The 23,734-nt window shown below is 61.5% G+C and overlaps 1 protein-coding gene across 2 annotated transcripts in view; it reads left to right on the plus strand.

Moving 5' to 3' along the window:
- PAK4 (p21 (RAC1) activated kinase 4) overlaps positions 1-22,418 on the plus strand; it is a 45,958-nt gene extending 23,540 nt beyond the window's left edge. The window contains exons 2-10 of one of the 2 annotated variants that reach the window (XM_082370261.1): positions 10,603-10,676; positions 12,055-12,312; positions 15,252-15,713; positions 15,906-16,337; positions 17,699-17,832; positions 18,109-18,235; positions 19,379-19,504; positions 20,769-20,903; positions 21,426-22,418. In XM_082370261.1, coding sequence (XP_082226387.1) covers positions 12,109-12,312; positions 15,252-15,713; positions 15,906-16,337; positions 17,699-17,832; positions 18,109-18,235; positions 19,379-19,504; positions 20,769-20,903; positions 21,426-21,581 — 1,776 coding nt within the window. In that variant the 5' untranslated portion in view covers positions 10,603-10,676; positions 12,055-12,108 and the 3' untranslated portion in view covers positions 21,582-22,418. The remainder of the gene's footprint in view (positions 1-10,602; positions 10,677-12,054; positions 12,313-15,251; positions 15,714-15,905; positions 16,338-17,698; positions 17,833-18,108; positions 18,236-19,378; positions 19,505-20,768; positions 20,904-21,425) is intronic. The other variant, XM_082370262.1, reaches the window with a different exon arrangement.
- The last annotated feature ends 1,316 nt before the right edge of the window (positions 22,419-23,734 follow it).

Raw genomic sequence — 23,734 nt, forward strand, 5'->3', positions numbered from 1 at the left:
TGCCTGGTATGTGCCAGGAGTGGGGCAAATGTGTGAACCAATGGGGGAGACAAACAGGTCAGGATAGAGCCCGGGGTGTCAGGGAAGGCTTCCTGCAGGAGGGGCCGCAGTAAAGGGATGAACTGGGCAGCCCCGGCCCCTGCCCCCCACAGGGGCGACAGAAAGAAACAGATTTCGTGCCAGGAGCTGTGCCCCGGGCCAAGGAAGGCATCTCAGAGAAAGTGAGATCTGAAGGGGGGAGAAGGTGTGAGGCAGAGGTGGGGCGGGGCCCGCACAACCCCCTCTAGATTCCCTTTCTCTGAGCGTCCTTTTCTCCTGTTCTGCCATAGGGGTTCTGGGCCCCCTAGCCTCCTGCTCGGAGCGGCTGGTCTAGGACACAGGCGCTGGGACAGACGGCCCACTTGGGCAGGTCACTCAGCCTCTCCAGGCTTCAGTTTCCTCTGTTGTAAAATGGGCCTGATAAAGTACCTGCCCATTTAGGGCAGTGGTGAGCTAAAATGACTTAATGTGTGTCGATGCTGAGAGCAGGACCTGGCCCAGAGGAAGTTCTCTGGCAAGTTGGGCCACTTATTTTCAGAAGGGTTAGTTACATCCTGGCAAGACAGCCAGCATAGCGACACGGGAGTCCCAGCCGTCCCCACCCTTCCCTCTCCGCGTTCCCGCCATCCAGCCCCGCTCTCACGCCTAGGTATGCCCGGGGCATGGGGCTGGCGGCTGTTCACCGTGCTCTCCCCTGGTGAGGCTGCAAGTCTCGGGTTCATCCTGATGGGTGAGTGGGGCGGAGCAGGAGGGGCCCCCTTCGTTGCACCCTCTGGGGCTCTTGCTGGCATTGCAGCCTGGGTGTGCGGGGAGAGGGGGACACAGCGAGCCCCGGATCTCCAGCCACCCTCCCCGTCAAAGGGGCCACTCATCCCCCGTCGCTGTGTCCTGCACCACAGCCCCAGCCAGTGTTTCACACCTGGCTGCCCCGCCAGCCACTCTCGGGCACTCAGCCCCAAGCTGAGCCACTTCTTCCCTGGCCCCTGGCACCTGGCCTGGCATAGGGAGTGAGATGGGGGTGTGTGTGTGTGGTGGGAGACTGACCCTGCCGAAGCAGGGGCTGTGGTTGGGTCCCCTGCTCCTGTGTCCCTGCCCAGCCCCTCCCTCCGCTGGGACAGTTGTGGGCCCCGTGGCCCAGGCTTTCCAGGCTCAGCCCCGCCTCCCTCCGTCCCTCCCTCCACCCTCCACCCTCCCCCTCCCCCTCCCATGGGCTGGAGCCACAGCCAAGCTCAACTCCTGCCAGGGCAGGGCCGCGTCACCAGCCACTGCCAGGGAGGCCGGGGCGCAGGGCCCAGCCAGCTCTCTTCCGTGGGCCAGGGGAACCCCTTGATCCCAGCTCCCTGATCTTTCAGCTGGAAGCATCTGTCTGCTGGCCTGCCCCACTGCGGGTGGCCCAGGACAGAGGGAAGAGGATGGTGGAGGTGAGCTGGCCCAGGCCTTGGGGAGGAGTGGAGGAGGGGGAGGGCTGCCTGGATTGCGGGAGGGCAGCCCGGACACGCAGCCACCTGAGCCAGCGTAAGCACGTGAGCCAGGGGCCACACCTTTCTTGGGGCCGGGGGCGGGGTGGCCGTGTGTGTGTCCGTGTTGGCGGTGGCAGGTGTCTGTCTGCTGGGGCTTAGCCCACACCTCTGCGCAGGTCCCCCCCCCCCCCCCGAGCATCTCTGTGGGAGCACATTCCTGGGGTCTGGTCTGCATGGAGGTGTTTCCAAGGGGCTGTGCCTCCCTGGGCCACTGGTGACCCTGGAGTTGGCTGTGGGCATGCCTGGGTCTGTGTGCGGATCTCATGGTTTAACTCTGTCTCAGGAGGGTTCCTAGGTGTGTGGAGGGTCTTGGGGTCTGCCTTCCCCCAAGTGAGTCCAGCCATAACGGAGCATTTGTGGGATTATGTGTATGCAAGCATGTGGCTGTGTTTCTAGGTGGTGGCTAAAGTCCGTATCGTTGTGTCATTTGGTTCCCCCAGGATCCTTGTATGTGTCTCTAGGTCTCTCCGGAGTCCCTCCATCTCTGGGGTGTACGGGTCTTTACATTGTGGAGGGGCTCCCGGGTCCTTGACTTCTTGGGGTCCCAGCCGTGGGTCCCCAGTGTTGCGGCCCTTCCATTCTGAGAACTTCCTCTGAGCCAGACCCCTCTTAAGACTGCTTTCCCCACCTTCTCCCATTGCCACCTCACAGTTGCCTCCGGCCCACTTGCTGGGGCCTGTGTTCCTGAGGCGGGAGCTGAGGCTCGGGGTGGGATGTTCCTTTCTGTGCCCAGGCCCCTGTACAGCCGCCAGCAGGGTGCCCGGGTAGTGTGGGGCAAGCGGCTGCTCCGTCTCAGGCTGCGTGGGGACTTTTCCATGCGACCAGTGTGTGTGTTCTTGTGTGTCTGTGGTTGTGTGGCTGGACGTCTGTGTCAGTCTCTGCGGACAGCTGTGCACTGTGGAGCGACTTCATTTGCTTCTGTGTCTCGGGCGCGCGCGCGCGCGCGCGTGTGTGTGTGTGTGTGTGTGTGTGTGTGTGTGGAGGGGAAGCACTTAGGTTGGAGGGGCCTGGGAGGCCACTGGAGCCTCTTTTCTGCCTGTTGCCCCCTCCCTCCTTCCTGCCCCACCTCAGGGGAGGAATGAATGAAGTCTAATCTGATTTCCCCAGTCCCTGGGGGCTCGCCCACACTCTCAGGTTTGTTGTGGCATCCATCCCCACCCTGGGCACCTCCGGGGGGTGAGGGACACCAGCAGTGCCCTTTGTGTCTGTGCCCTATTGAGCCTGGCCAGGCGGGGAGGGGGGCACCCGAGCCTGGGGCTGCCACAGGAGCCGCCTGGCCTCCCTGGGGGCGTAGAGCACCTCGGGGTAAAGGAAACACCATCTCTGCATTCAGCCACACTCTCTGAGCTGTGCCTTGCCCTGTGCTGGGCAGGGCTGGGGACACAGGGTGGCTGAGAGGGCCCCAGGCCCTGTCCTTTGGGAGGGCAGGGGTCATCAGAGCATAACGGGGACCCATTATGCTCCCCCATCCCAGCCCTGGAGAAGCAAAGTCTTAAACAGAGATAGTCAGACTGGCACATTTGCTCTGGGAGACGGTGCTCAGCATCCTCTGTCCTTTATTTGTTCCTTCCTTTATTCGTTCAGCAGCAACAACAACAGCAGTGCCAGTAATAATAACAGCAGCTAGCCTGTAGTAGCAAGGACCCACTTGGCTGCAGGCACTGTTCTAAGCGCTTTGCATGGGTCATCTTGTTCGATCGTCCAAACACTCCCAGGAGATAGGGACCATCGTTACCCCCAGTTTGCAGATGAGGACACGGAGGCCCAGAGTCACCTGCTCACGGGCACACAGCTTGGCAGTGGTGGAGCGGGCACGAGCCTGGGCCGTCCGCTCTTACTCATCGGCTGCCTTCTGAGTCCTTGTCCGGCACACTCAGTGCAGAGGCCTGCTGAGGGGAGGATGGCACTTATGTGGCCAGAGCACGGAGAGCGGGCCGCTCCTCACTTCCCACGTGGCCGACTCCAGGCCCTGCTCCCCAAGGCTGGGGTGGCCCTCCATCTGTGTCTTTTTATGGGATCTCACCCATCGTGGGGAACGCGGATCTCTGGCGGCACATCCCCTGTATTCCTCCCATTCCCAGCCTAGGCCGTGTGGCGGGGAGGGCCTGGGGAAGTGGGCTCACAGCCGGCGCTCCTTGTGTTTGGAACACACCCCAGGTCATTCACGAAATAGCTGGATTCAGTCTCTAAAGAGGCTCAGTTCCTTCACAGGCATCGAGGTCAGACTTCCAGGCAGTGTGGACAGGCCTTGGGGACTCCTGGCTGCCCTCTGCCCCCACCACCCTTCCCTGCTCCTCCTCAGGGTCCAGCCTCGTCACTTTGGCAATGGCGTCACTCATTCGTTGCACAGATATTTTCCAGGTAGCTGCTGTGTGCCAGGCCCTGCTCTAGCTGCCAGGGGTACGACAAGAGTGAGACAGAAGAAGGCCCCTGTTCCTGGGGAGCCCATACTCTGCTGCGGGGAGGGGAAGGAGGGGGGACCAACAGTCAACAGGTATATAATGCCAGATGATAATAAATGCCACGGAGAAGTATAAAGCAGGGGTGCAAATTTTGTCGGGGGGTCAGGGAAGGCCTCTCAGGGGAGGTTTTCTTTGCACTGAGACCTGAAGATCAAGAAAAGGGAGCCATGCAGCTCTGGGCAGAGGAAACAATGGGTGCAAAGGCCCTGAGGCTGGAACAAGCTTGATGTGTCCAAGACTGAAAAGGAGGAGGCCAGCGTGGCTGGAGTGAAGTGCAGGGAGGAGATGGGGGCCCTTGGTGGCAGGGCCCGACTGGGCAGGGCCTTGCTAAGTCACAGTGGGGAGTTTCATCCAGGTGGGAAGCCCTGCAGAGTTTTGTTTAACATTTCTTCAGATTCCCTGCTAACCACAGCAGCCTGTCTGATCTTGGTTTTGGTCATCGGAAGTAGAGTTGTCTCTGTTCATGTTCCTGTCCCATAAACCTCTGAGATCCTTTGTCTGGAGTTGAAGCTTTGTCTGGAGCCGGGGCTGCTGGGAAGCAGGAGGCTTAAGGGGGCAGTGACAGGCCTTCTCCGTGGGTCAGAGTCGACGCTTTTGTGCCCTGGCGCTGGGCAGCCCTGGGCAGTGACTTCCCCTCTCTGGGCCTCAGTTTTCTCGTTTGGGAAACAGGAGGAAGAGGACTCTCCACCCACACACCCAAGAACCACTGGGAGGGTTCACTGCGCCCTGGTCCGCATGCCTGGTGCAGGCATAGGCCAGAGTCAGCGCTGAAACACGTGCGTCCCCTCCATCCACCCAGCAGCCCCTGAGGGGAGACCTGGGATCCAGCCTGTAACCAACCAGAGCATTGCTCCTGGCTGCGCCGAGCCACCGACTTAGCAGGGAGACAGCAGACACAATCATAACCGTATAACATGTTAGGTGATGCCAAGGGCTGGGAGAGCATGGACCGGATGCCAGGATGCCAGGCTCTGGGGGATGCGGCGATGGGCAGGACCAGACCAAGCCCCTGCCCCGTGGAGCTCACGCTCCAGCTGTTGCAAAAGGTGGTGTCAGTCCTCAGCAATCCTGCCGTCTCAGCCTCTACAGGGTGCCCAGAACCTGCCTGTTCCTTCCGCCGCCACAGGCTCCACGTGGTCCCATCCCCCCTCTTCTCCTGCTGGACTGTCGCACCCTCCTCCTCCCACGTGTCCCTGCTCCTGCCCTGCCCCCACACGCAGCCACCGGGAGCAGGTGCACACCTGCGTCTGGCCACATCCCTCCCCTGCTCAGAACCTTCCTGTTGCTCCGTCTCACTCAGGTAAAAGCCGGAGTCCTGGGGACTTCCATGGTGATCCAGTGGTTAAGGCTTCGCCTTCCAGTGCAGAGGGTGCAGGTTTGATCCCTGGTCAATCCCTGGTCGGGGAGCTAAGATCTCACATGGCTCACAGCCAAAAACCCAAAACATAAAACAGAAGGAATATTGTAACAAATTCAATAAAGACTTTAAAAATAGTCCACATAAAAAAAAATTCAAACAAAAAAGCCAGAGTCCTACCCATGGCCCACAAGTGCCTACACAGTCTGCCCTCCTCTCTCACCTTTCTCACCCTGCTCCAGCCACTCGGCCTCCTCTCTGCTCTTTGACCACATCAAGCATGTTCCTGCCTCAGGACATTTGCACTGGCTGTTCCCACTGCCTGGGTACTCCTCCTCCAGCTGCCCACAGGGCTCCCTCTCCTCTCTCCACTCGGGTCCCTGCTCAAGTGTCACCTCCTCAGCAGGGCCCTCCCTGACCACTTCGTTGAAAATTCCCACCTCCCCTCGCCCTCCACACTCTCCTGCTCCCTGCTGTATTTTTCTCCTCAGCACTTACCACCTGACTTACTAGCTATTTTTCTGATTTATCTCATTTATTGACTGTCTCCTTTCCCCTAGGATGTGAGCTCTGCAAGGGCGGGGATATTCCTGACGCTCCTGGCCTCTGCTGTCGGTCCTGCCCCGGGCCTGGCAGAGATCAGTCCTCGGTAGACATTGATGATTGGATAGAGAGGTGGGGGGCTGAGTGTGATGGATCATTTGTGGGTAGAGTAGGTGTTTGCCAAGGAGGGGGCTTGAGCACGTGTCAGTCCCAAAGCGTGAGGCAGGGTCTGGGGACAAGGTGCCAGAGGGTTCCTTGGTGGAACTAGGTTCAGGGCAGGAGGAGAATGCGGGGGTGGGGGGGGGACACGCAGGTGGGCAGCAAGAGCTGAGCAAAGGTGTGAAGGAGGAACGGTGTGGGGTTTCGGGGGGCAGTGAGAGCCTGCCGTGGGCCGCCACGTTAAGACAGACTCCCCCCTCCATCATCAGAGCACAGCCCAGGGAGGTAGGCGGTAAACTGAGGCAGGGAAGGGGCTTCTGGAGCTGGTGGGTGAAGATCATGGCAGAAGGGTGGGCGGGAACCAGTGGTGGAAGCGCTGAGTGCAGGCTGGGGCCAGTGAGCCCTTCTTCATCGTCCCCTTCCTGCTTTAGTTTCATTTTGGTGACTAGGAAGGGGTGGCCGTGACCCCTGCCGCATCCTCTGCTCTGCCCCTGCGCCCTGGGGCCCTGGCTGAGTCAGCTCCCTCCACTGCGGGGTGGTGAGGGGGGCAGCTTTATTCAGGGCTGCCGGGGCAGGTGGAGGGCAGGAGGGAAGGAGTTCTCTACACGCGCACGCACACATATACGTGCACGTGCACACACACTCCCTTGACCGTGTTATCACACTAGCAGATCTGGCTCTTTCCACGTGCGCTGATTTCCTTGGTGGGGAGAGTGGTGCCGTTTTTTTCTCATGAAAGGTCAGATGGTAGAACACATGAGCATAGGGGGTGACTGGAAAATGTGAAGCTTTTGCTAGGACAGGTCGGAAACTGCCCGTCCCACATGTGAAATAATTCAAAAGACTTTTTTTTGATTGAAATAAACATTTTAGAGTAGGATGGAAATGTGCCTGCATTTGAAGGATCAAACACTGGGCTTCAGAGGCATCTATGTCCCGGCTGGTGGCTGCAGGCTTCACCCTGTCCTCCTTTGTTCTGTGTCGCTGGGGTCACTACTTCACCCTCTACCTCTGAGTTCCAGGGGCTTCTCTGCCAGAGTTTCACAGGTACTGCCTGGGCAGAGTCTGAGGTGTCTGATCAGGGGTGTAGCATAGCGGGTACAGGCGAATGTGTTCGTTCACCAAGTGTTCCTTGAGTGCCTGCCACGCAGTGTTGTAGGCATTGGGGTACAGTGGGGAGCAAGACAGAGGACAGGCCCTGCCCTGGTGGAGCTGACATTCTGGTGGGAGAAGCAGACACTAAAGAATCTCACACACACAAACACATACACACACAGTATATGGTGAGTGCAATGAGGAAAAATAAAGCAAGGAAAGGGGCATAGAGGGTAGTAGGACAGGAACAGGGACATTTGTGCACAGACGTGGGTGGAGGGAAGGAGGGAGGGAGCCATATGGAGATCATTGAGAAGAGAGTTCCAGCAGGGGGGGTGGGGGGGCAGTTGTAAGCTGCCAGTGCAAAGGCCCTGAGGTGGGGGCATGTCTGACATTTGAAGAACAGTGAAGAGGCCAGAGTGGCTGGGGTAGAGTGAGCGAGGGGCCGTGTGGGAGGCGAGCTGATGGGTAGATCTCTCAGGACCTCGTGGGCCACGGGGAGGAGTTTAAGGATGTTGACTCTAGTGGATCAGACTGTCTTCCAGGCCCACCTCTGCTTGGTGACCTTAGTGAGAGATTTCACCTTTGTGAGCCTCAGTTTCCACATCTGCAAAATGGGAGTGAGAATAGCCACTCCACCTAAGTGCCGGGGAGTTGGTGAGCTCAGCATGGGCGTCTGCGCAGGGTCATGGGTCCCCCATGGTGGTGGTGATGGTAGTGGTGGTAGGGGTGTGAGTGCTGGGGCTGAGCCTCAGTAAACCACATTTGGTGGTGGGGACTGGCTCTTGGACAGCTTTTCTGCTGCAGACCGACAGGCCAAAGGCCCGTGGAAAAGGCGAGTAAGGAGCCCTGGGTGGGGGGTGGCGGTGGTCGGAGCCCCACTTTGTGCTGCCTCCCACACTACCGCTGGGGGCCTGGGCAGGTCGGAGGAGCTGGGGACCCTCACCCCCAGGTGGGGTCAGGGCAGGAGAGGAAGAGCAAGGTCTGGGTGTGGATAGAGAGGGTGGAGAAGGGGTGAGGAAGGGTTGGAGGCCGGGACCTTGATGGTAATGACAAAAACAAGCACCACCGCAGGACAGGTGGGTAAGAGCCTGGACTTTGGTCCCCGACTGCCTGGGTTCAAATTCTAGGTGCCCTGGACAAAGGATCTCCCCTCTCTGAGCCTCAGTCTCCCCACCCGTGAACTGGGGATGAGGGTGCCTGTCTCACAGGTTAGCGGTGAGGGTGGAATGCGATTAGACACAGAACACCGAGCAGGCCCGGGCACACACGAGTCTCCGAGGATGCACCGGCCGTGATTCCGAGAACTGGCGGGGCCCGGGCTCTGTGTTAGACAGGCCTGGAGTCTTGTGTCCGCTCTGCTCCCCAAGCTGTGTGACCTGGGCAAGTGGGGTGCCCTCTCTGTGCCTCGTCTTCCTTGTCTGTAGCACAAGGCCCAAAACGGCCCCTTTGTCTGGGGTTGGGCGTGCAGATTAAATGAGGGACTCCGGGTCCAGTGCTTAGGAGAGGGGCTGGCACGGTAGGTGCTCCCCAAGTGTTGGCTGCTGCTGGGATGGTGACCGACATTTACCGCGCGCTTCCTTGCTGTGTGCGCTTGGCCTTGGGGCCAGGCCATCAGTGCCTGGGTTCTCTGTGACTCCTTATAAGAACTCCAGGAAGCAGGTACTGTCATGGTCCTCTTTTAACAAAAGAGGAAACTGAGGTGCAGAGCGGCTGAGCTGCTCGCCCAGGGCCACGCAGTGAGCTCCCACGGTGGGTCAGCTCACCCACACTTCACAGGCAGAGAGCTGGGCTCTTGGCCCTGGGCTGTCTGACTCCTAAATTCTGGGCTTGCCTGGAAACCCCAGCGCCTACTCTGCCCGCCCCCTCTGCTGCTGGCGCAGGCCGCTTTACATGTAGCAGCTCCTCTCCCTTCCCTCTGTGGCCCCCATAAAGTCAGCAGCTCGGGGACTTGGTGGGAAGGGGGGGTTCTGGTCGGGGGAGCCGGCAGTGCTTGGAGCTGCCCCAGGGTGGGGCTCCCGCCTGATCATTATAAACACGGTTGGTTCCTCTGTTTGTCCTGCCCTCCACGCAGCGCCCAGAGGGAAGGGCTGGCCCCAGGCAAATATCCGGAGGTGTGCCCCTCTGTCCCCTTCCCCTGCAGGTCACACAGGCAGCTGGGGGCGGGGCCGGGGGCGGTGGGCAGAGGCGGCTTGGGGGTTTACGGCAGGGGTTCTGGCTTGGCAGCCCCGTCTTCCAGGCTGCCTCCTGCCCACCCCGTCTGGATCCTGAGCGCCTCCCTCTCCTGGGTTTAGTGGGGGGTCCTGTGGCTAACCCTGTTGGCGCAGAGGGCTTGGAGCTGACTTGGGGCCCGCAGGTCCTGGGCTGGGGGGCGGAGGATGGGCAGGCGGAGTGAGAGAGGCCAAGGTGAGGAGTGAGGCTGGGCCCGGGGCCAAACGGGGGCAAATCTGGGAAGACAGTGAGGAGGTGGTGGGACATGGGGTACACATCTGGAGTGACGGAGCGGAGCGGGGAAGATGGGGGAAGGTCAGCGTGTAGGCATGAGGCTGGGAGCTGGAACTGGGAGAGAGTCGAGGACAGAGAAGCCTGGAGAGAGGACAGGGTAGGTCAGGGCCTCTGGCAGGTGGGTCAGGAATGGAGGCCTGGGCGGGCGGGATAGGCAGCGTCCCGGGGGCTGGAATGCGGGAGCGACGCTGAAGGGGCTCCTGGCTTGGGGGGTAGAGAAGGGGCTGGGGCAGAGGGCCCCCCACCCTCGCCAGGCCTGTTCCACCCCAGAGCAGGCAGGGAAACTGGACCCCTGGGGGAGCCCTGGCTCTGGTCACCTGCTGGCCAGGAGGCCCAGGCCAGTTGAGGCAGGTTGGCTGCTGGGTCCCCACCCGCCTCCCACTGGGCGGCTCCTGCTGCCAAACCGGTTCGCCTGGATCGCTGCCCACTGATGGCCCTACCTCTGGCCTGGGGATGGCGGCCTCTTCGTCCTTACCTCACAGAGCTGCTCCGCGAAAGGAGCCAGGAGTGGAACCAGGGGCTGCAGGGGCCGCATCCCAGACACACGCAGGCGTCCTCGCTAGGTCACGAGCCTTCTGAGCCTGGGGCCGACCCTGTGCTGGGCACTGTGCCAGGCTCTGGGGAGCCAGCCATGAACCAGACAGAAGTCCCCACCCAGTGCGTTTCTCCTAGTTCTTTGGGTCTTAGTTCACACGGGCCCTCTACTGGGAAACCTCCCTTATCCCCAGCCTGCCATCCCTCCAGGCTGGGTCTGGCGCTCTGTGACCCCAGCGCCGACCACTCTGGGCGGTCAGAGTCTGTCTCATCACCGCAGTATCTCTAGCACCAACCAGCACAAGGCTGGGCACACAGGAGTGAGTTATTGCTGAATGAATGAGCAAACGAATGAATGGACAAACGATGCGTTCTTCCCACTTTACAGATGAGTAACCCGAAGCCCCAAGAGGAGACATCTCGTGCCCAAGGGCACTTCTAGCACAGCCAGCATCAAACCAGGTCTGTGGGACTCAGGGCCCGTGTGCGGGTTGGGGGGCAGCACCTGGGCCCCCCTTCCCCAGACATGGCTAGGAGTCATCCTAATCATCAGAAGAGCAAATGCCGACGGGGCGCTCCCTCCGTGTCCCAGCCCTGCAGCCAGCTCTGCTCGTATTAACTCATTAATCCTCCAGGCAGCCCTGTGGGGGCTGATCCGAGGCACAGACAGGTTAAGTCACTTGCCCAAGGTCACACGTAGTAGGCAACAGAGAGAGATTTGCACTCTGGCCATCTGGCTCCCCTGCCCATCATTTCTCTGGTCCCCCTATGGGACACCACCATCACACATGTCCTCTTCGGCCCCTTTGGTTTTTAAATCAGCTTTCATAGAGCATTTACTCTGTGCTGGTACTGTTCTGAGTACAGGACTGGAGACCACAGGCCTTAAAGACAGGGACTGTTTGGACTGGAGACCACAGGCCTTAAAGACAGGGACTGTTTGGTCTGTTAGTAACTGTTATGAAGTGGCTCTTTCCCCGCTCTGTGATCTTGGTGAGGAACTTCCCTCCTCTGAGCCTCAGTCTCCTCATCTGTAAAGTGGGCATATAGCAGTGAGGCTGCCTAGGGGTCACGCATAGGACAGGGGCTTGGTAACCATTTGTTGAACAAGTAACCAAAGGTATGTGGTGCTTCCAGCCCAGAGTGCAGGCTGGCAAAGCAGGGATAGTGTCGGCGGGCCTTTAGGAACCAGTCACTGAGCCCATACTGTGTGCTGGGCGTGGCCGAGACAAGGGAGTGGGACGCCAGGAAACTGGGCAGGTGAGACCTGGCCTGGGGCACTGAAAGTCTAGTGATGGGGGTTGTAAACACTGAACTAGTAAACACAAGACTGAGCAGCAGAACTTCCAGAAGTTAAACATGCTATGAAATGTGATGGAAGGACAATGGGGAATGGGGGCTCTTTTTCTTGGGGTGTTCAGGAAAGGAGTCACCAACGACTCTGACACCTGAAGGAAGGGAGGGAGGGGACCATGTGTGTGGATACTGGGGAAGAGTGTTCCCCACAGAGGGAATAGCCAGTGCAAGTCCCTGAGGTTCGGAAGCCAGTGTGAGCGAGAGGGAGAGATGAGAGCAGAGAAGTGACGGGGCAGGTCGTGTGGGGCGGGCCACCAGAGGACTGAGCTTCTCCCCTGAGTGAGGTGGAGCCACAGGAGGGCTCTGAGCAAGGGGCCTGGCTCGGGTGTTCACGGGGTCCCTTGGGCTGCATGTGGGGGACAGACTGGGGAGGGGGCTGGGGGGAGTGGGGAGACCTGGGAGGAGAGGAGGATGGATAGGACCAGGGCGGGGCCAGAGGATCGAGGAGAAATAGCAGGTTCTGGCGAGCCGTCCCCTCCCACAGGCCTGCCGGCAGGAGCCCAAGTCTGCGCCCTCACCACGCTGAGAGCCTGGCGCCATGTTTGGGAAGAAGAAGAAGCGGGTCGAGATCTCGGCACCGTCTAACTTCGAGCACCGCGTGCATACGGGCTTCGACCAGCACGAGCAGAAGTTCACGGGGCTGCCCCGCCAGTGGCAGAGCCTGATCGAGGAGTCAGCTCGCCGGCCCAAGCCCCTCGTCGACCCCGCCTGCATCACCTCCATCCAGTCTGGGGCCCCCAAGGTATGCTGGTGCCCACCACCGCCTCTCCTGACCCGCGCCAACCCCCTCGGGGTGACCCCAGCCCTCAACCCCACACTTGACCCTGCGGCCAACACCTCCGCCTCCCTTGCTGACCTCCACACAGACATGGCCCAATCCTCACCTTTCACTCACCCCTGCACCCACTGATCCCTCACTTGGCCTCAGCGCTGACCCCCAACCCCTTACCTTGCTGAGAACCCTACACTGACCTTGACCCTCCGACAGTCCCCCACACCAGCCCCAAGTCGTGCTCCTGTCCTGGAGCCTCGCGCCCTGAGCTCTGTGCTCCGGCCCCCAGCACCACAGACTTGTCCTGGGCCTTCACCCGGCTCCCATCTCAGGGCGAGGGACAGACTCGTTCCCTCATGGCGACTGCCCCAAGTGCTCAGGGCTGGGCTGGGGGAGCCCAGAGGGGGCTCCTGACCAGCCCCAGGGTCCAGGCCAACCTCGTGGAGTCGGGGACACTGGAGCTGAGCCCTGAGGGCCAAGGATGAGGAGGAGGCATTCGGGCAAATGGTGGAGAGGCAGGGCTTTTGGTGGAGAGGCAGGGCTTTTAGTGGAGGAAGCGGCCCACATGAAGCATTGGGGGGTTTTTGGTTTGGGTTTTTTCCCTGCCATCTGAGCAAAAGGGCAGAGTTGGGATTTGAATCAAGGTCCGTTTCCAAGGCCCATGTTCTTAACCCCCTTCCTGTGTCCGTGGTCCCAGTGCCAGGCGTGGCCTATGGTGAGGCTGGTCTGGGGGCGGGGGGTGCAGCACCCCGCAGCCTGCGAAGCCGGCCTTGGAGCACGGACTTTATCCGTGGGATATCCAAAGGGCAGTGGGAACCGGGAAGGGCCACGGGCACGCAACCCGGGTTGTTCGGAGGGGTGGAGATGGGCGGGCTGGTCAGCAGGCTCAGCGTGCCCCGGGGCGGGGGCGGGGCAGGCCCAGGGCTGACTCAGCGTGCCCCGGGGTGGGGGTGGGGCAGGGGGCGGGGCAGGCCCAGGGCTGACTCATCCTGCCCCGCCCCGGGCGGGCGCAAGCTCTCCCCCAGGGTCTCCAGCTGGCAGCCCACTGAGGCGTTCATGTGCCCCAGGCAGGGGGCTTTTGGATACTTTGAATTCTCTGCCACTGCCTAAAAAAGCAAGAGACTTCGCATCCAAATCTCTATTTCTGGCTTCTCCTGACAGTTCGGCTGGGGCCACTGGAGGGGCAGCTGCCGCCGCAGGCAGGGTGCCAGCTCTTCTGGGCCCGCAGACCCCACCCAGCCCACTTCAGTTCCATCCCCTACCCGGCCCTGTGGCTGCTTGTCTGCTGGTTATGCCCACACTAGGGCGCTTCCTAAAATCTAGCCCCTGCTCGGCCTGCCAGCCACGAGCCCTACCTGGGACTGTGTCTGCCAGGAGGAAGGGGCACCTTAAGTCACACAAAGGTGCCACACGGGCTGGCACTATCCTGGGGCCCCTGTGGGCACTTGTGTTTGCTGCCCTCAGCTGGAAAACTCCCTAGTCCTCCCAGACCCTCCCCCAACCCCCAGGGACTTCTCAACCTCTTATTCCAGCACCAAAGCCTGACCAGGTGTCTCCCTTGCTTCCCTGGGCCCCTGGGCAAGGCCAGGCCTCCAGGCTGGCAGCCAAGCCCTGGAGAGGCAGGGGGCTGGCCCCACAGGGGTACGGTGGCCTGTAGGTGGGTTTTGTGGGATCTGTGTTTCTGCACATTTGAGGTGGTTCTGGCTTTAGGATGTCTGGCAGCCCATGTCCCTGCCTGCCAGTGATTGACAGCACAGGGCTGAGGGGCATGGGCTCTGCTCCCCTCAGCCTCCTCCCAGCCTGCCTGCCTTACTCACTTACTCACGGGTTCAGCAAATGCTTACTGAGCACCTTCTGCATACCAGCCACTGTTCTAGGTGCTAGATGCAGCCAGAACAGAAACAGACAGGAGGAAACCATGGCCTCCCTCACCATCATTGCACTGGGGGAGCAGGCCATGGACAGATGTGCGCATGCTTTATGTCAGCTGGTTTTAAGTGCTCTAGAGAAAAGGAAAGCAGGGGAGGGGGACAGGGAGTGTTAGGGGCTGGCGTTTCAGACTATGGGTGGTCAGCGAAAGCCTCCAGCAAAGACCTGAAAGGGGGGTGCATTGGGGAGGAGAGCTCAGGGCAAACTTGGGGGAAGATGTTCCAGGCAGCGTGAACAGCCAGTGCCTGAGGTTGGAGTGTGTCCGGTGTGTTTTAGGAGCAGTTAGGAGGCCCATGTGCCTGGAGCTGAGTCGGGGGCAGGGGGAACCCTGGAGGCTGTGACCTGGATCAGGATGGTGGCCATGGCGGGTGAGGGTGGATTCAGGACAGGCTTTACATGGGCATTCACATTTGCCAGCCCTGCTCCTGGGGCACTCCTGCCCTCTACTTTGGGCCCAAACCTTTCTGACTCTCCCTTTAACCCACCCTCAGCCTCCAGAGGAACAGAGAGCGTGGTTTGGAGTTAACAGCCCTGGCGGGCTGCAGGGGAGGAAGTGCCAAGCTGGGCCCTGGCCCCAGCATCCTGTAATTTGCAGCTCTCTGGGGCTGATTATGGGGTGGCGTGGTCTCTGCCCTTCTTCGCCTGCACCCCACAGGGCAGGGACCGCCCCCCAGTCTGGAGAGCAAGGAAAAGACGGGTGCATCCAGCTGGGGGGCAACAGCCTGACCAATGGGCAGGTTCTCCTTCCGCTCCCCTCCTGCCACCCATGGCTGGGTGCTGGGGGAGGGGCAGCAGGGGCCTCCCTGGTCCTGCCCCCCCCCCCACCGCCCAGCCCTGTCGTCATCCCATGGCATTTCTTCATTCCGTCTCTGTCTTGTCTCTGTGTGTGTTGTGTTGTCCTGTCCTCGTGTGTCGGATACACGTCCTGTGTCCCCCTCGTCCTTGCCCGGCCCCCACCCTGCCATTGCCCCGGACCCCAGACCATCGTGCGGGGCAGCAAAGGCGCCAAGGATGGGGCCCTCACGCTGCTGCTCGACGAGTTTGAGAACATGTCGGTGACGCGCTCCAACTCCCTGCGGAGAGACAGCCCGCCGCCACCCGCCCGTGCCCGCCAGGAAAACGGGATGCCCATGGAGCAGGCCGCCACGGCCAGAGGGGGCCCAGAGAAGGCAGGCGGTCAAGGCCGGGTCGCCGGTCGCAGCGAGGCGGGTGGCAGCAGTGGAGACAGGCGGCGGGTGGGGCCGGACAAGAGGCCCAAGTCTTCCAGGGAGGGCTCAGGGGGGCCCCAGGAGTCCTCCCGGGACAAGCGCCCCCTCTCTGGGCCCGACGTCGGCACCCCCCACCAGCCTGCCGGTCTGGCCAGCGGGGCGAAAGTGGCAGCTGGCCGGCCCTTTAACACGTACCCGCGGGCCGACACGGACCACCCATCCCGGGGCGCCCAGGTAACTGCTCCCCCTGCCCCAGGACCGCCCCACTGTCCCCTTGCCCGGAGCTTCCCCGTTGCCACCCACCGACTCCAACCCGTGCCCAGCCCACCGTCCATCTCCATCCTGAGCACCATGTGTCTGTCCCGCAGCCGGGGTCCCTGTCCCTCTGGCCCCTCCACTGACAGCCGCCTCTCTTTTCTGTTGCAGGGGGAGCCTCACAACGTGGCCCCCAATGGGCCATCGGTGGGGGGCCTGGCCGTCCCCCAGTCCTCCTCCGCCTCCCGGCCCCCCGCTCGAGCCCACGGCCCCCCCAGCCCTGGAGTGCTGGGCCCCCACGCCTCCGAGCCCCAGCTGGCCCCTCCAGCCCGCACCCTCGCCGCACCCCCCGCCCCCGGGCCCCCCGGCCCCCGCTCGCCACAGCGGGAACCCCAGCGAGTGTCCCACGAGCAGTTCCGGGCTGCCCTGCAACTGGTGGTGGACCCCGGCGACCCTCGCTCCTACCTGGACAACTTCATCAAGATCGGCGAGGGCTCCACGGGCATCGTGTGCATCGCCACCGTGCGCAGCTCGGGCAGGCTGGTGGCCGTCAAGAAGATGGACCTCCGCAAGCAGCAGAGGCGCGAGCTGCTCTTCAATGAGGTGGGCCTGCTGCCCCCGCCCCCGCCCTTCACCTCTCCTCCTGGGGCTCCTCTGCCCCGTGGTTTTTGAGGGCACATGGGGTGAGGATGGGAGAGGGCCTTCGGGGATGGGGTACCCCAGGGCTGGGTTCTGGGCCCGGCTCCTGTCCTCACTCGTCACACCTCCCACCTCCCCAGGCTGTCTCCTCTGTCCCCACGATACCCACGGCCACGGCTGTCCTGTTCTTGGCCAGGCCCCGAGCCCCAGCTCCAGGCTCCCTCAGCCCCCTGAGCCCCACCCTCTGCGTGCCTTCCAGGCCCCTCATACCCACCAAGTCCCATTCTGGCCCCAAAGCGTGTACTCCAAACCTGCCTCTCCTGGTTCCCTGTCTCAGAGAGGCCCCGCCACACCTGTCCCCAGGCCAGAGCTCTGGACCTCCCCGGCCCCCACCCCGGCTTGTCAGCCCTGAGCCTGTCACTCCTTCCCCGTCCCCATCCCCGTGTAGCCCATTTGCTGCTCGGCCCTGCCCCCTGGGCATTCCCCACACCGCAGCCAAAGGACTGCCACACACCCCTTTACTGCCCTTTGCAGCGCCCCCTGGTGCCCTCAGGACAAAGGCCTGGCCTCTTGGCCGTGCATCTGAGATCCGCCCCCATCTAGGCCTCGCTTCTGTCTGACCTCAGGCTTTGGCCCTTGGGGTCTCACTACCAGTGAGCGTGTTGCAAAGGCAGACCCCTGGCTGCTTCCCGAAAGGAATCTGTGTTGGGAGCAGCCCCCGGCCTCTGATGCAGGAGTCCCAGGAGGATGTCAGGTCCGGGGTCGTCCGACTCTAGCTCTTGCCTCCTGACCTCTCCACACTCCTCAGCTGTGCCCCAGTGTAACGTGGCCCCTGTGGGCATCGTGTTCCCCCAGCTCCGTGAGGCTTTGCCTTGCTAGGCCTTCCTGCCCCTGAAATCTCTTCCCCCACCCCTGCCCCCGCCTTTTAGCTGACCTGCCTAATACCTGCTTGGCCTTCTGGTCTCAGCCCTGTGCTTAGACGCTCTCGTCCCAGCTCCCTCTCCCAACACCAGCCTGGCCATCAGAGCCACTCGCGGACCAGCTCAGGGCTGGTCAGAGACCAACATCAGAAGTGTGGGGTGTGTGCGGGGCGGGAGCACCCCTGGAATAGAGTGCAGACGTCAGGCCCACGCTGCCTTTGAGGTCTCTTGACTTTGGCCATGGGAGGACAGCCCAGGGGGACCCCGATGAGCAGGAGTGATGGGTGGAACCGGACCCGCAGTGTGGCAGGGCCCACACCCAGGCCGAGAGGGAGGCGCGAGGGCTCCGGTGGTGGGGGCTGGTAGTCCTCCCTCCGCCGCGCCAACCCGGCCTCTCACGCCCAGGTGGTGATCATGAGGGACTACCAGCATGAGAACGTGGTGGAGATGTACAACAGCTACCTGGTCGGGGACGAGCTCTGGGTGGTGATGGAGTTCCTGGAGGGAGGCGCCCTCACCGACATCGTCACCCACACCAGGTACTGCTGGACAGCTGGACCCTGTGACAGCCAGCCTGCTGTCTCCCCCGGCTCCCCAGGGTGGACCTGGGTCCCCTCAGACCTCTCCCACGATAGGACTGGCCCCCTCCAGACCCCTTGGGGTGGGGCCATGTCTCAGAGCCAACAGGCTCTGTCCCCATCCGGCCCCCAGGGTGGGGCCATGTCCCCCTCAAACCCCAGGGCAGTGTTGTGTCCCCCTTAAACCCCAGGGCGGGGCCCTGTCTGTCCCCGTCACTCACCCACCCACCCCCGCAGGATGAATGAGGAGCAGATCGCCGCCGTGTGCCTGGCCGTGCTGCAGGCCTTGTCCGTGCTCCACGCCCAGGGGGTCATCCACCGGGACATCAAGAGCGACTCCATCTTGCTGACCCACGATGGCAGGGTGAGGAATGGCGTGGCTTGGCCTTCCCCCGCCTCTCCCCAGCTCTCCCTCTGCTGGTGGGGTGTGCTCTGACCCCCTAGTTCAGTCGCGTGCGGAGCAGTAAGTTCATTCGTTCCTCGTGCAGCAGTCCAGAGTCAGGGGTCCATGTGAGTGGGGCCTCTCTCCCTGCGGTCAGGGGGCTCAGGCTGGCGGGGGCTCTGCCGTCAGCACAGGCCGTTGGGAACTGTAGTCTAGCCCTGGGCCCAGAGAGGGGAGACTCCATTTGGGTGGCCAGCCTCAGCTCTCGGCCACGTGAGAACGTGCTCCTAGCCTGGCATCCAGGCGTGGGTTGTGGACTCCAGTCCTGTCTCCCATCTTCTGGACTGAAGTTCTGAGTCTGAGGTCCATGGATGAGCCTCACAGTGACCGGAACCTGCATTTATATTCCAAGAGTGAACGTGATTTTCAGTGGGAGGGGGCCCTTGACTTTCACCAAATTCTTGTTGGTGATTTGCCCGCCCTCCCCCAGGAAAGTTAAGCCAGTCAGCAGAGGCGGGGGGTGGGGGGAAGGCTCAGTTTCACCGGGAGTCTCAGTTGGGGTCCACGAACACCTAAAGATGTCTGCAGATGTGTTTGGGGGACGTGTGTGAGCGTGCTCTCTGGGGGTAGGAGGACCCATAGACGTCCTCAAGAGTCCGAAGAGGGCCCACGGCTCCAAAAAAGGTATAAATCCTTGGTCTGGGGACGTAGCTGTTGCAGAGGCAGGCTGTGTCCCCTTGTACCCGCCTTGGACAGGGTTGCATCCCTCTCACACCTGCCAGCTGAAGGTGTGCTTCCTGCCGGGAAGCAGGGGCCCAGGGCACAGCGTTGGGAGCCAGCCCCAGTCTGAGCCCCCGCCCAGCCTTTGGTACCCCTGGGACTCGGGCCACTTCCCCCGAGAGCCCCAGCGCAGACCCTGTCACGGAGGCAGATGGTGCGATCTTGGGCAGGTGACACGGCTGAGGGCCCCAGCCAGGAGACGGCAGAGCTCCCCAGAGGCTGTAACCTCTGGGCAGCATCGTGGAGACCCAGCACGCCCGAGGCCAAGGAATCAAATAGGTAGATGCCTCTGCTCACCCTGCCCCCACCAGCACCTCTGACCCTACTGCCTACGTCCTACTGCAGGTGAAGCTGTCGGACTTTGGGTTCTGTGCCCAGGTGAGCAAGGAGGTGCCGCGGAGGAAGTCCCTGGTCGGCACGCCCTACTGGATGGCCCCGGAGCTCATCTCCCGCCTCCCCTACGGGCCAGAGGTGAGCCAGAGGCGGCCGGTCATCCCGCTCTGGGCACTGGTTTACGCTGTGACAGTCCGGAACAGCCAGAGTGCTGGGGGTGAGGGGGCTCAGTCCCTGGGGACAGTTTTGGGGGGGAAGTAGGCATGCGGGCGTGCACTCATTGCTGACTGGGTTCTCATTTGGAGCCAGGCCAGTGCTTGGCAATGGGAACAGAATGCTGAGCGGAAGTGGCCCTGGCCCTGCCTGTCAGCCTGGGGCAGAGGCCACAAACTGGCCGATGTGCTCTGAAGACGCCCTTGCAAGCATTTTAAAAAGAGAGCTCTCACGTGAAAGTCTGAATTTTATCCTCTGTCAGAAAACCAAGAGCTCTGGCCATGGGGAGGCCAAATTCCCACACGGCAGCAATCAGCAGGTGCTCAGGGGCTGCTCCACATTAGAAAGTGCAGGGCGCCTTCATCTTGGCCATGGTCCCCACCCATCTTTATTGCCTACACTGACCTGCTTCACTCCCTGCTGTTACCTGCCTGGTCTTTGAGCTGTGGCCTGTGGCCCTGAGGATTCCTCCACAGTCAGTCAACAAGGCTTGACCCAGGGCCTGACCAGGGTGCCCTTGGAAGCACATCTTGGGGGAACCTCAGGCAGGAGTGGGGTCACACTGGGAGGGGAGGCTGGGAGGAGATTCTGAGGGACCATCTCAGTCAGGACTGCCTGTGAGTGACAAAACCATCTCAAACGGATTTAGCAAAATGGAAAGCTGTGGGTCCCTAGAATTTTCCCCTTGTAGTCTTCACTCAGGCAGGTGCTTCCCTGGTCAAAGCAGACATGACCCTGGCAACTCCAGGACACATCTCCCTGCCTATGAGCCCTACTGTTTTCCTGAATATCTTGGTTGAAGTTTCAGGGTTGACTGTGACTGGCTCAGCTTGGGTCTTGTGCCCGTTCCTGAACCAGTTACTGTGTCTGGACTCTGCTGCTTAGGCTACCTGGTCATGCTCCACGGACTGAAGTAGGGGAGAGGGGGTTCTCCAGAGGAACCCAGGGGGAGGAGGGGGGTTAGCAAAAAAGAAGGGGATGGATGCTGGGTGGGCAGAACCCTTCAGAGGGCTCCCTGGGTGAGGAGTGCATAGGGTCCGGCAGGCTGGGTATCAGCGAGGGTGTTCAGGGCCCAAGGATTCCAGGAGCGAAGAGGCAAAGACAGAACCAGGGCCATCCCTCTGTGGGTGTCCCTCGAGCACTGGCCATGCCTGCACAGCTCAGCCCTGCTGCCCCATCCCCACCGCAGGTGGACATCTGGTCTCTGGGGGTGATGGTGATCGAGATGGTGGATGGGGAGCCCCCCTACTTCAATGAGCCACCCCTCAAAGCCATGAAGATGATTCGGGACAACCTGCCACCCCGACTGAAGAACCTGCACAAGGTGGGCCCCTCCCGCAGGCGGCAGGCAGGTTGGGGTGGGGGGACAGGGCTCCACCCAGCCCCGAACCCAAGCAGAGCGCTGGGTGCGGGCAGCACTGGGGTATGGATGGCTCCCTCCCAAGGTGGCGCTTACTGTGTGCTGGGTCACCCCCGTGTCCCCCAGGCCTCGAGTGTCTGTGTGAACTCTGTGCCCTCACCACCCCACATCCCGGAGGTTGTGCTTAGGCTGGCCTGGCTAGACGCACACAGCATAGCCAGATCCAGGAGAGGGGCCTTCCTGGTGGAGGAATTGCCTGGTGAGAAAGGGGTGCCTCCAGGGCCCAGCTGCTGCCAGGTCCTGCCGAACCTTGTAAATGGGGAGGGAATGAGCCCCTGGGGCCAAGCTCCTGGGACCTCTTTGCCCCCTCCCTAGGCAGTAGATGTTGTCAGCCCATTTGACAGAGGAGGAAACTGAGGCCCCGCAGCAAGTGAGCAGTGGAGCTGGCTCTCAGACCCCCTGACCCTCTCGCCCGCCTCCTGACAGGTGTCGCCATCCCTGAAGGGCTTCCTGGACCGCCTGCTGGTGCGTGACCCGGCACAGCGGGCCACGGCGGCTGAGCTGCTCAAGCACCCATTCCTGGCCAAAGCGGGCCCGCCCGCCAGCATCGTGCCCCTCATGCGCCAGAACCGCACCAGATGAGGCCCAGCGCCCTGACCCTGAACCAAAGAGCCCCTTGGGTCACCCCTGCCCTGACAGAGGCCAGTGGAGGGCCGGCCCCTGCCCCTCCCAGCCCAGGAGACACTCTGTATGGCACTGCCCTCCTTGCTGGGGGGTGTGCGGGACCCTACTACTGAACTGCCGTTTTGATTTTGTGACTTTTAAAAAAACGCAGGGACTTGTGGGAGCACACGAGGCTCCCAGGACCCGCCAACCCTCTGGGACAGGCCCACCCCAGTGTTGTACTGTCTCCAGGAAGGACGGGCGGCCTTCCCATCACTGGAAATCTGCAGTGGGGGCCGCCAGGGGTGGAGACAACACTACGAAAGAGGTGTGTGTGTGTGTGTGTGTGTGTGTGTGTGCGCGTGTGTGTGTACACGCGTGTGTGCATGTAGAAGGTCCAGCTCCTCTGTCCTCCAGCCTGCGAGTGCGTGTCTCTGAGACCTCGCCTGATCCACAGCCCCTCCCCCCTGAGCCATTGCGGGGGTCGATCATGAATGTCTGAAGAGTGGCCTTTTCCCTTTGCCCCACACCCCTCTCTGTGGCTGGACGCGGAGACAGGGGTCAGGGCTTCCCACCCACCCCCAGCCTCTGCAGAACATGACTACTGCACCTGGGACAGCCTCCTCTTTTCTAGAAGTCTATTTATATTGTCATTTTATAACACTCTAGCCCCCATCTGGGGACAGATGGTTCCTGTCCCGCGGGGTGGCACTGGGGACAGGACCACTGCTTGAAGAATCAGGTTCCTGCCCCCTCAGCGCAGCCCCGCCCGCCCCTCCCTCAACTTAGTTTTACAATTAAACCAGTTTCTTGTTTTGTGTGTGTGCAGTGTGCATAGAGGCCCCCCCACCCCCGTCCAGGCCGTCTTGGGGAGAGAATTGATGGGGAGGGGCTCTAGGGTTGGGAGGGAGGCCTGGCTGACCCCAGGATTCCAGCCCAGTTCAGGGCCAGGGCCGTGTCTGTGGGTGGGCAGGAGTTCCAGGTCCAAGCAGCCGGTTACAGGGCTGGATTGATGCCCCACCAGGCTTGGAAGCAGCCAGTTTACCAGTCCATGTGCCATGATGACCAGTTTGCCAAATCTGCCATTTACTGGAAACCTATTTTAAAGGTGGTCTGGAGTGCGTTCGTTGGGTAGGAACTGATCCTTGGTGAGCTGATGTTAGGAAACCAGTCAACAGGCAGATGGGCTGCTGAGGCGTCGGCTAAGACAGATGGACCTGAAGCTGCCAGCCTCAGAAATACGCCATTGGCCGTGTCCTGCCCTCCAGGCTGAGGCTGGGTCTCAGGGAGAGGAGAAAATCCGGCCGACAGGAGACGGCGCTGCTTCTGCATTTTGGGCAGTGACTGCCCCAGGCCAGTGTGGGCTCGTGTGTGTCCTTCCCAGCACCCTGGGAGGTGTCGGGGCAGCAGCGGCCTCCTGGGGACACTGAGAGACCAAGGAGGGAACCCCCTTCCCAGAGCCCTCCAGGCGTCACCGGCACCAGGGACCTCAGCCTGGTTTGTGGGCTGGAAGCGTGTGGAGAGGAGCCAGAGAATCCGACCTAGTCCTGCCTCACCCCCACTGTCAGACCCCACCCCACAGCACCCCTCTCCACAGGCCCTGAGTCCCCCAGGAATTCGGGCACTGTTTCTGTGACAGCCTGGCCAAGTACACACATGATCTAGATGGATAAACACAGAGATTTAAAGCATAGTGCAGGACGTCCCTGGTGGCACAGTGGTTAAGAATCCGCCTGCCAATGCAGGGGACACAGGTTCGAGCCCTGGTCCGGGAAGATCCCACATGCCGCAGAGCAACTAAGCCCGTGCGCCACGACTACTGATCCTGCGCTCTAGAGCCTGCGTACCACAGCTACTGAGCCCACGTGCCACAACTACTGAAGCCCGCGTGCCTAGAGCCCGTGCTCCGCAACAAGAGAAGCCACCGCAGTGAGAAGCCTGATTCTGATGCCCCCTCAAGTTTGAGAACCACTGAGATCTACAGTTGCTCTTAGTAAGAGGCCAAGGAGTGGGGGACTCAGTCCTGCCCAGTCAGCAAGGTCCCAGCTTCCTTCCATCTTGCTGCTCCTCCATCCTAGGATTGTTACCTCTCCCACGTGAATAGGAGGGCACACCCCTTCCTTTTAAAGGAC

This window comes from Balaenoptera borealis, assembly GCF_965194805.1.
Source record: "Balaenoptera borealis genome assembly, chromosome: 19".
Taxonomy (NCBI): Eukaryota; Metazoa; Chordata; class Mammalia; order Artiodactyla; family Balaenopteridae; genus Balaenoptera; species Balaenoptera borealis.